Source organism: Dendronephthya gigantea, unplaced genomic scaffold (genome assembly GCF_004324835.1).
Source record: "Dendronephthya gigantea isolate DGI-Jeju-01 unplaced genomic scaffold, DenGig_1.0 000009F, whole genome shotgun sequence".
Classification (NCBI taxonomy): Eukaryota; Metazoa; Cnidaria; class Anthozoa; order Malacalcyonacea; family Nephtheidae; genus Dendronephthya; species Dendronephthya gigantea.
In genome coordinates this window covers 1,219,608-1,230,929 of record NW_021163019.1, presented here as the reverse complement: position 1 = coordinate 1,230,929, position 11,322 = coordinate 1,219,608, and the positions used below count along the sequence as shown (strand labels likewise).

The following is an 11,322-nucleotide window of genomic DNA, read 5'->3' as shown; positions in this document are numbered from 1 at the left end:
ATTTTATTAGAACTCAATCGCATTTCAAGCAGTTAAAATATCAAGTTATTTACAAAGTTAAAAGTAGTCTAATATATCTTAATTCAAATTAAAAATATTCAACAACGGTGAAAGTTGCTGTTAAAATAACCAAATTACTTTTTTGACCTAAGTGCCGCCTAAAGAAAGATAATACTACAATAGCAACATATGCGGTACAACAAAAAGACCTCGCGTTCGGTTAATAAGAAGTAATGGAGCAGGAAAAGAGAACAAGATCTTTTCAATTTTAAACAATGTACTAATCATGTTTAACTAATCAGAACAAATATATGTACGCTTAGCGTACCTATTTTTGTTGCATGTGTTTTGCGCCATTCTAGTGCCCAGGTTTTTCGAGTGCGGCGTCAAGGAACGAGGATGGTTCTGGCCAACACTGCGGGTTTTGATAGTTTTTGATAGTTTTGATAGCTATAGTGAAAGATAGTTATAATTAGCTAATTTGATACCAGGCCTTGCGCGACATTGCAGATGACACGACGGCACTTCAGAGTGAGTTAAGATTTTGTCTTGCAATGGTCGTGGACTTGTGGTGCACTAATCGCAAATTAAACTTCAACTTGTAACGCAGTTTTTATGATGTTTAAATAGATGTTTTTATCTAAATTTTAAAAAAGATTTATGTTCATCAAGTGTGTGCTATTTTCAAGGTATAGATACTGCAGTATCGCTCTTTTATTTTACCATGACACGTCGAACATTGTTGAACACAAAAGCGGTCAAGCAACACTAACACGGCACAGCTATTGAACCATAATTACAGGCTATTATGGCTATCATAAGCTATAAAGAGTTATAAATATAAGCCAAGTATTTAGAATAAACGCAAATTCAAAATACGATGTGTTGTCTGAATATCTATCTAAGGCCTAGGTTATACCTGGCGTTTTGGTTGCGTCGAATGCAATTCAAACAATGTACACCCTCAGCTTCATTATCATCTAAACCTAGGCCTAACAACATAAAAGGTGATGAACATGAACTAAGTTTTTTATCTGAAAATTAAAACATGCGAAATCAATGGCAATTTTTACATCAGAGCCAGAGGCCCTCGCGCATTGTTACGGACAAAACCTAGCCTCCTAACCAAAGCCAAATATAAATGCCTAATATAAATACATAAGAGATGCCTGCGGAGGAGGCTAGGCAGAATTGATACCGTAGAACGATTCAATAGTGAAACGCGGATGCAACATTTTCTGCAAAATCGATGAAATAATTTCTTTGAAATGCATCCACGAATATCTTCGTCAATTTATTGAACTGATCGGATTGTACTGGCGATCGAAACTTGATATTAAATAAAATTCGTCAGGACTGGCACGCTAGCCAAGAAACAGGAGTGAACGCATCGACAGGCGTCTTGTTTTCATTTTGAAGCGGAACTGCGGAATAAATTTTTCCAGACACCGGCATAGAATTACTAATTGGTCATACTATACTGCGCCTAGTCCTATCAAAGAAGCTCTAGCCGGAGGACCCATATGTATGAAATTATCCTTGGGTATACATCAGCCCTGGTATATTTGATTGACAACCAGGCCCAAGATGTTTGAGGTGGAGTACAAATTTAAGATTCCAGCGAATTTTGAAAGCATTTTACGCGAGCATGGATGGGCATTCTTGAATGAAATTCATTTTGTGGATACGTATTTCGACTCGGAACTGTATCGACTCACGTTGAACGAACATTGGCTCAGGAGACGAGATACGAAATGGCAGTTAAAGTACTGTACCTCTCCCGGCAACGGCACGGACTCTGTTAGGATTGACAAGTTCAATGAAGTATCGGATGAAAGTGAGATCCACACTCGGCTAGCTTCGCTTTTGAACGTTGACGAAAAATCTTTGCCTTTGGACAGCAAAGTGACCAGTGATGTTGTTAAAGCGCTTGGCCTCAAACCCATCGCGGAATTCGAAACCTTTCGAGGTAAATACAAGCTGGGCGCATTTACAATCGATTTGGACAGGACGAATTTTGGCTACGAACTGGGAGAAATCGAGCTGACGTGCGAAAAACAAAGCGAAATGGAGTCGGCGGCATCGAAAATTTACGACATGGCGAATAAACTAGGTGAGTTTCGTGTGATACATATGCATCGCTAATTTCAAAGGCGCCGTGTGGTTTTGATCAACTATTAACTGTGGATCAACAAACTAATAAGTTATGACCACTCAGGTCCGCAATTAATGTTGAAGTTCAGCGTGTGTTAGCGTCGATAAAACAACATAAAAAGCGCGGGATTTTCGATTTTAAAAGCTGAACGCATAGAAAACAATAGATAATTAATGACTTATACTGTGTTACATCCATTTTTGTTGCAAAGTTACACTTGAACGGCACGATTGAATTTATATAGTTTTAAAAGAGGGTCGTTTCTAAAGTCAAACACGCTGTCACAAGCAAATCACAACAGATGTCATTTTCATTCATAGGATTAAAGATGGATTTAAAATAACCTTTAATTAAGATTTTGCATTGTGATTTAGTGTCACTGATTTACCACGCACCGACTTAGCAAGAACCGAACTGTTACTCTGTTAGTAGACTTGTTTCGCCTAATTTTGAACTTATAGTTATAGGAACAAGCTTAATCGAACTCCGTACAGACGACGGACAAACTCGTCTTTCATGAAAATAAGTCTCAAAATAAATATGACAAAAGCTCAGATTAGCGATGCTAGAACTACCACTAATCGTTGACATATTAAAATACCCTTTGCCGAAACAGTGCGAATTTTCGATTTTCTGAAGGTTAAATCACGGAGGTTAAATCAATTCCTGCAGGAAAATTTTGCAGTAAAGAGAAAAAGAATGAAATGTTGTTTCTTGAAATATCCATTTATTATAATATCCAGAAATATCCGTTTATTTCTGGCTGTGGTTAACTATGGGTGGTGCATTTTATGTACTTTATGTATTAAAATCTGAACAGGCTGTGTGGCCTGTCCATTCCTGTCCAGTGTCCAGCCAAAATGTAAATATTTCTCAATCTAGTTGTTTGCATTTCAAAGTTCTCCTGAAGAATGCTGGACACATGTGTGTTATTTCATTAGTGTTGTAGCTGTATCGATGAGTTCAGCATCACTCTTGATTTCCACATTTACATCAGTTTGGAGGGCCTGCACTGCACAGGTTATGATTTACAGTTACAAATGTGAATAATGATCTGCACATCACATCAAATTGAATTGTTTAGTTTTTCACACCAGGCCCAAAAGGGAATTTCTGCTCATATCAAAAGGCATAACTTATCCATCCAAACAGATGGATATACCTATCGTCCTATGACTCCTATCCCATATGCGATCAGGCATCTCCTCTGGCAGAGATGATGCTCCATACTCCTTGATTAGGCTCACTCCCTCAAAGACAGAGTCCTGGCTATGCCCTTGTTCATATCTTCACACACACACAAGCTTTCTCTCTAATTAAGAGCCTTGCTCTTGTGTCACTGATGTGCTATTCCAATTAATATTGCAGCCCCCCCCCCCCGTTTCTACTGAGTCTGAGGAATTTGAAGGTCGCTTGCAAAATATAATCTGCATATGAAATATTTTAAACAGTTTAACTTGTATTTCTTAGAGTTTGACGTAAGTTTCATCAGAATTTTTACACGTAGGCAATAAACTATTGCATCCGATTGAAAGGGGTTTTCGGTTCGACAATAGATGAGAAATATTCCGGCAAAAATATCAGTAATTTCGACAGGTCAATCGGACATTATTTTGCGAAATTATATGCCATAGAAACAACAAACTATATTAAAATATAAAGCAAATAGTTTATCTTACCTTCATGTTGAATTCGCCCGCTAACCTCTTAAAATTTAGTACAAATTTGAGAGAACCGTCATTCGCACGTGGAACAGTAATTAAATCATTTTTCATTTAACCTACTTCCCCCCTCCTGACGATAATTAGTTTCGTTATAATTCCGGGAGGACTACATCAATTTTCAGCAGGATTTACAAACGAAGTGGCCGTGATTTTTCATTTTCAAATTTTAAAATAAACGAATATGTTGGAAGTCGAAAAGAAATTCGAAGTTCCCACGGACTTCAGAAGTGTTTTGATTGAGCAAGGATGGAAATATTTAAAACAAATTCATTTGAAAGACACGTATTTTGACTCGGAAAACTATGAACTTATGAAAAGTGATCACTGGCTCAGGCAAAGAGACGGGAAAATGCAGCTAAAATGCCCTGCTTCCTTAGAAAGCGAACGCGATTCTATTAAAATCGATCAGTACCTAGAAATTGAAGATGAATTAGAGATTATTGATCGATTGGGATTCGTTTTAAAGGCTGAGAACTGTGGGATTGGTTAAAGGAACAACAAGTGTGTTGAAATGCTAAGTTGAAGCCAATAGCAAAATTCGAGAGTTTCAGGATAAACAAGTTGGATTCGTTCACAATTGATTTGGATAGAACGGATTTCGACTATGAACTTGGGGAAATTGAGGTTATGTGTGAGGGAATGAGTAACATGGAAGAGGCAAAAGCAGCCATTTGTGATGTAGCAGAGAAACTGGGTGAGCATGCTGGGTGTGGCTTAATTACCCTTGTTGTAAAGGGTGTGGCAATGGGGAGGGGGGTTCACAAATTGTATGAGGTTGGATCAATTCTCTGAAAGCAAAGCTAAACTGTGCCTGTTAACAGCCAAAATGCCCCATTTTGCATGTAAAACTCATCTTTATTTCAATCTAATGGAGTCATTAACTCTGGCTTGTGCCAGATGATTTAGTGTTATAATATGTGAGTATTGCCCATCATATTCAGTAATCAAACTCTACAGGTAAATCCAAGGATTAAATAGCCCGATTATAACAGCATTTGCTTTTAACTAGGTTGAATGCACAAAAATGTGACTGGAAAAGTTGGTACATACCTCAAGTTGAAGAACAGACCACTTTATGATGAATTAATTGCAAGAAGAATACTTGTTCCTGAAACTCTTGATATTGCCTCAATCTCATTCCTAGTACGCCACAGTAAACCCAATAACTAAATATTATTAAACTATAAAATTTTATTGCTCGTTGTTATGTAATTCTTATGCAAAAGATGTTTGATATTTAACTTGAGGGACAATTTAGTTCAGTTTTGGATAATTCTGTCTTTGTGTGAATGTTTTAAGGAGAATCACATGGGTAGGGAAGTATCCTGGGTTAGGGAACTGTTTTCTATGGCTCCCAAATGAATGGACCGAGTCCAATAGTAAAAAGAATTTCGATACATCCCTCCAGTGGCAGTGTGTATTATGAGTCCACCCCTAACTCTGATCTTTTAACACTGAATAGCTCAATTTGATCCGACGTTTGCATATTGGCAGTTGTGTCGCTAAGTTTTTCTAACTTCCTAAGTTTATTTTGACTCACGCTACATTCGTTGATCGTAAAATCGTAGATTTACTGGCAATTACTGCGAAAACTGAACGCTGAACCATTTTTGTGTACGCAATTCTATAAATGATATTTTAATTTCAGAGTTCGGTCCAGTCCCTACTATATAAACACAGAGAAACCAATTTGTCGAAATTTAGTATTGATCGCTCCAGTTACAACACCGACATCGGAAGCTGGCTTGCTGATTTGACATTTTGGCTCCCAGCACCATGGTCAGAAGATGAACTGCATCTGCATGGTACATAGATCAAATAAATCACAGTATGATAACTTTACGAAAAGATAGAACCGGCCATTTATGTCAAAGCCATTCTGAAATGAACGAATTGTGTACCGTTGTCAGCAGGACAGCCGTGAGAAAACCAGATAATCAAGGCTAGTTACTCTAGTCAGTGACTGGAACACGGAATGACTGAAAACAAGAAACTGGTAATTATCACAAACGATGATCTGAAAGACAAAAGGACTGGAATGCATTCTCGGTTGGATATTTTGCTTTATGCTTTATCTTTTAATAATCAAAACCGCCAGCTAATTAAGTATTCTGTGAAGGGCTTGAGTTTACTAAAATCGAAGGTTTATCTGTTGGCGTGCGAAGGAAAGTTGAAAGTTTTTTAAAGTGTTTTCAAAATGTCTTCGTTAAACGACCGTGAAGTAACCGCTTTAAAAGATGCTATTGATCTCTATGATACAGTAGGAGACGGGAAAGTCGATTCCATGGCTTTGGCAGACATACTACGAGGCATCGGTGAAAATCCTACCGAAAGCGACGTTCAAAAGTTCCTGAAGCAAGTCGATCCGGTCGGGAACAAGAGAATCGCTTTGGAGGATTTAATACCGATCGCCCTATCGTGCAAGCAGAAGTCGAGGAACGTCCAGCCTCAAGAGTTCGTGGATTGCTTGAGAGTATTTGACAAGGATTGCTCGGGCAATATCAGCAGCGCTGAGCTTCGCCAAGTTTTGACGACGCTTGGGGATAAATTAACAACAGAAGACGTCGACACGCTCACATCTGGCCTCGAACACAAGGGACAAGTGAATTATGAAGAATTTGTGCGAAGTGTAATGTCAGGATGAGAGAAATACGATGAATTTTGGCGATATTTTAGCGGGATGTTGTACGACTTTAGCATATGTTTACAAGCTTGTATAGTTCTAATTTAAACTACCAAACTGGCAAACACCAATATTAATAGCGTATTATTGACTCAAGGAGTTAAAGGTCTTTAGACTTTTACATTACACGACTGTTGTCATTTTATTCGCTAATTCGGTTATAAGTTTGCTTTAAAACTTTATTTTGAACCATGGTATCATGGCTTTAAATTTAGTAATCAACCATTGGAAGTGTTAACAAAATGTTTTGCAATTAAAATTGAAATTGTTTATCTTTGAGTGGCCATGATCATTGACCCGTTTAACATCAATCAAGTTGAAGATCAATATACAATTTATATTACCTTTGAAATAAACTGTTATATTCTAATTGAACGAGAAGGGTGTGGGAGGGGCGAAATGACCCATGGGCAGCCTAGTCCCAGGCCTTGTAAGCGCGCGTGTTAATTATGCAAGGCCAGCTGCCACCGCGCTGAGAGACCTAGCACAAAATGTTGAGAATTTCAAAAATTGTCCCTGATTTTCTCCCTGATGCAAATATTTTGAGATCAGTATTGACTAGAGAAAATTTTCTTGGCGCCATCTCCCGCGCGTTTAAACTGGTGATGGGTCCGAGCCTGAAACGCTACCACTCAATCTCGAAACCAGCTCTGGTGTCGAGATTGCCTACCACTATTAATCACAATATATAATTGATCTCGAGTTTTTGGTCATACAGCGCATAAATAAACTATTACACTTCGAATGCAAACAAGAGCCTTGTCTCATTATCAAGCCGTGTGAAGCGCTATTTTTTCCAAAATATGATTAGCCAATTCTGCCACTAATTATAATAGCTGACCCATGGCCGGTTGCAATATTAGAGGAAGAGGTTCCACTAACCTCGTTCCCAGGGTTCTATCTACGCTCCCCTTGTAAAAAGTTGTTATATTTTGAACTATAGTTAATCAGAATAGTGTATAATATTTACAACCGGTTCTCAGAATGAAAATAGACCTTTGAGGTGCTTACGTCATGTCGGTCTCGAACAATGAATCGCAATGCAATCTGGGAAACAAGTGGGACAAAATTGTATAGATAGAAAACTGTGTGACGTAAGCACTTCAGAAGGCTATTAGCAATTGTATACTGGGACGTCTCATAATCTTTTCCTAGAACGTTTTTTGTACGATATCTTCATGTTTAGTACAGTACCAAGAAGAGACTCGCATTGTAAGCCATCTTTTTCTCGGAAGGCAACATTGGCACTTGTCCAGCACAATCGAAAATGTTTCTAAGAACCAGAAACCGATGCTGACTGTTCTTGATACATGAGAAAACCGAAATAGATGTAATATAAATATACAGGCTTCCTAGCTATGAATTAGTGACAGACTTCCGGTTGTTTATATATGGAGAAAGCTTGAAGAGATTTTGTCATTTTTGTGACACTTGGAATGTATTTGTCTAGTCGCGTGACATGTTTATTCTGGGAAATGAACAATACCCCATTGTGGTGTAGTCACATGAGTTAGCCTGTCAGTCGTAATTTTCAAGAATAGGAAATAAAAATGAAATAAGAACAACAAAACGGTGTGCATGAGGTAGTTTGATTAAAACAAAATGAAAAGTATGAATAGAAGAGTGCAGAGCTGAAGTATGAACCAGCTTTGGTTGTATGAATTTTGAACTTTGAACTTTTCAGAGCGCGTGACCAACTCTTCTAGATATGAAACCGGAAATATCGATTCATAAAACAACAGTATATTTGAAGCATAATGTAAACGAAAGGTCCAACTTACAGATCGTTCAAGCTCTGTGTCTACAGTGGGTAATATTCTCAGTTGCAGTAAAATGCCATCAAGCACAAGCGGAGAACAATTGGTGAACTCGGTGCCAGAAGATAATACAGAGGGTGAAGACAAGCTCTTAAAACGTATTCGGAATTATTGCTGGCTCACTGGTCAATATTGGTCCGCATTCGGGGAAACTGCCCCGAACACTAAACCTAAACGATTTCTGTACGGGTTATGGAAAGTTATGATGGGCATTTTTGCTTTAATATATTTCGCGTACATGTCTGCCAATGTCGGCTCGAGTATAAATCTGGATCAACTAAGCGTGTTTTTTTTCTACTACCCAGTCTCGACTATCGAGAGCATTGTGTGGGAATTTCGTTGGCTGGTAACCTGCCTGATGGGCATTCTCGTTACTCCAAGCATTTGGAAAGAACTATTCGATAACAATAAAGGTAAATTGCACAATGCCATTAATATTAAATGGATAAAAAATAGCTGGCTCTCGTGGATTTTGCCCTGCGACCGCGTCGTTCTTGTTATGTGGTTGCTTTCTGAAATTGCAATTCTTCGCGAGATATCGTCTAATTTTGGAGATAGTATAACACCTTCCAAAGCATTGCGATTTTCCATAGACGCAATTTTGACGCTTGTTGACCGGATTATCGCTTTACCGCTGTTCTTCCTCCTTTGCATTACCATATATACACTTGGCTGCATGGTCGAAGAGTATTGTAATAAAATCATAGAGTGGGAAATAAAAAAATGCGATGGCGCATCCACGAGCAAAGGCGAAGAAACGAGTAATGCCCAGAAAGAAAGTGAAAATTCAGCGAGAGAAGAGTTTCGAAAAATCAAAGTTGCCATTCGTACGGCGGGACTAAAATTCGAGTTATTCCTGACGGTCCATTTCGTGCTACTGGTGTGCACCTTTTTTCTCGGAATCTGCTCTTGTTTCGAAGAATCAGAAGTGAAGATTCCAATGTCAAATTCCACTCGCACAGTTCTTTTGCCATTTCAGGTAAGTTTAATAGATTTCATCAAAATTTTGCGAAATGGCAGTTATTCATTGACGTAATAGGCAGCCCAGACTTATTATATATAATGACGAATGTACACATAGGTACACCACGTAAGTATTTGCTACCAATCTAAGCACAGTAAAGCTTGGTAGTTCACACTGGCGCATGCGCATAACGTAGAAGACCGTCCATGGCGCGAGGTCCATTGCATAATGGCGGACGACTTTGGTTTCGCATTTGCACATGCATTTGCATTCCGGGTGTAAATATCCGAGCGGAATTCGTACCCTCGCCCGGTGCTCGGCACCGGCTCGGGGATTATCAATTAACAACAATAAAATATGGCGTCATGATTATCCACAACATTTTTTTGCGTAATACTGTAATGTGTGATTGGTCGCCGCAAAAAAGGTGGATCGATCCCTAGTGGGCTTAAGGAGGCCAATCCTGAACAAGATTGATGGCAAGTTGGGCCATGGAAATATTTTTAAAACCATTATCACGGTCCATTTTGACATGAGTTTTACATGCTATGGATAATTTAGTTTTCGCAAAGTTTTCTCAATTGTTTAAACGGTGCTTTTATAGTTTTCTTTGGGTAACAATTAACGTGATCATCTATTTAGATTCCACAAAGCGCGAGGTTCGTCGACCTTGGTATAAATGTTTCACATCGCTGTATCTACACTACTACAGACAAGATATACGACATTGGAAAACCGATTACCCAATCAAAGAGCTTGACAAGAGCTGAAAAAAACACCAACACAGGATTAAGGAACGCCGCAAACATAGGAAAGCATGCCACCAATGGAGCGAATAACAGTCTGAGCTTGGAAGATGAGTTCGAGGAGTTGAGATACGAATTAATAAAACGAAGTGTGGCAAGTGCTTGGATATTGATGGCAGTAAGAACAATTGAATCATTTGTGCTCTATATTTTACCCCTAGCCCTAATGGCCCGGCTTCAAAATCGTTTGCGACGCATCTACGAGGTGATTGAAGATTGCAATTTGAAGGAACAAAAAGATAACGGGTACCTTTTCGACAACGTTGAGGTCATAAGGCGCATGTGCAAATACGTGAAGACTGCGCATGGCTTTCGGATCTACGGATACACCCTGCCAACGTTTGAGACGTTTTTCCTGGCAGCTTTCATGCCGTTTATTACAGCGACTATCCAGTTGTTGCTCTGTCATATTCACATGAAAGAGGGATAATTATAGATCGGAATCGAGGTTTTTGTAATAATTATCATTGTAATTCCATATAGCACAGTCAGGAAAGCATATGTTGCGTCATACGATAATTTAACGTTAGGGATTAGGGATAATTTAACGATAGGGATTATGTGAACATCAAAGACGATGTGGAAATGGCGAATATATGGCGTGGCATGTCGATATATAGACGTATCACGCCATTTTTATGTCGTATTGGTCGTTCACGTGCTCATGCTAAATCTCCTTATTATATGTTCAGTGAAGTTTTAAGCCTCTTACAGACGAGCAAGTTTTCTAGGGTAGTGTCACAGCTCTTCGCAAGAATGACTCTCATTGGCTGAACTTTACAATACATTTCTGTTTCAACCAATAGCATAGTTTTGTTCTTTAAAAAGCATAGAAAAGCATTATCCAATTGGACGAAGGCTTCCGAGCACTGCGACATGTCCCAGTTTTTATATGACAAGTTTTAATTGGCAATTGCAAGTGTGTATGTACAACAAATTTTCTATGACAGGTTTTTCTTTGACAAGTTTTATTTGCACGTGTGAACGTGCCAACAAGTTTACTTTGACAATTTAGTTTGCAGCCAGCGATGTAATCGTACAGCGGACAACGTGAACGCGCCATTGCAATACACAGTCCGCTGGCCAACTGCATACAAGTGCTCACATTATGTGACAAGTTTTCTTTGTTGACTCATACAGACGCTTGTTCACTTGTCATAGAAAAAATTGTCA

General features: G+C 38.8%; 3 protein-coding genes across 3 annotated transcripts; all 3 read left to right on the top strand.

The window, feature by feature from the left end:
* The first annotated feature begins 1,465 nt into the window (after positions 1 to 1,465).
* On the top strand, positions 1,466 to 5,598 carry LOC114517735 (thiamine-triphosphatase-like). The gene is made up of 2 exons (XM_028537546.1): positions 1,466 to 2,113; positions 5,528 to 5,598. The coding sequence occupies exons 1-2, from the start codon at positions 1,588 to 1,590 to the stop codon at positions 5,551 to 5,553; spliced, it is 552 nt and encodes a 183-aa protein (XP_028393347.1). The 5' UTR covers positions 1,466 to 1,587; the 3' UTR covers positions 5,554 to 5,598.
* A 106-nt stretch (positions 5,599 to 5,704) lies between these two features.
* Positions 5,705 to 6,895, top strand: LOC114517736 (myosin-2 essential light chain-like). Its single transcript, XM_028537547.1, has one exon. The coding sequence runs from the start codon at positions 6,077 to 6,079 to the stop codon at positions 6,521 to 6,523; it is 447 nt and encodes a 148-aa protein (XP_028393348.1). The 5' UTR covers positions 5,705 to 6,076; the 3' UTR covers positions 6,524 to 6,895.
* Positions 6,896 to 7,710: 815 nt separating this feature from the next.
* On the top strand, positions 7,711 to 10,986 carry LOC114517816. Its single transcript, XM_028537641.1, has 2 exons — positions 7,711 to 9,358; positions 9,986 to 10,986. Exons 1-2 carry the CDS (start codon positions 8,396 to 8,398, stop codon positions 10,577 to 10,579), a joined length of 1,557 nt encoding a protein of 518 aa, XP_028393442.1. The 5' UTR covers positions 7,711 to 8,395; the 3' UTR covers positions 10,580 to 10,986.
* Positions 10,987 to 11,322: the final 336 nt, after the last annotated feature.

Bases quoted from the DNA above. Each gene is read 5' to 3' on its own strand.
- LOC114517735 (XM_028537546.1), top strand. From the start codon at position 1,588: ATGTTTGAGGTGGAGTACAAATTTAAGATTCCAGCGAATTTTGAAAGC. The intron at 2,114-5,527 runs GTGAGTTTCGTG...TTTTAATTTCAG, and splicing joins CGACATGGCGAATAAACTAG to AGTTCGGTCCAGTCCCTACT.
- LOC114517736 (XM_028537547.1), top strand. From the start codon at position 6,077: ATGTCTTCGTTAAACGACCGTGAAGTAACCGCTTTAAAAGATGCTATT.
- LOC114517816 (XM_028537641.1), top strand. From the start codon at position 8,396: ATGCCATCAAGCACAAGCGGAGAACAATTGGTGAACTCGGTGCCAGAA. The intron at 9,359-9,985 runs GTAAGTTTAATA...TCATCTATTTAG, and splicing joins CAGTTCTTTTGCCATTTCAG to ATTCCACAAAGCGCGAGGTT.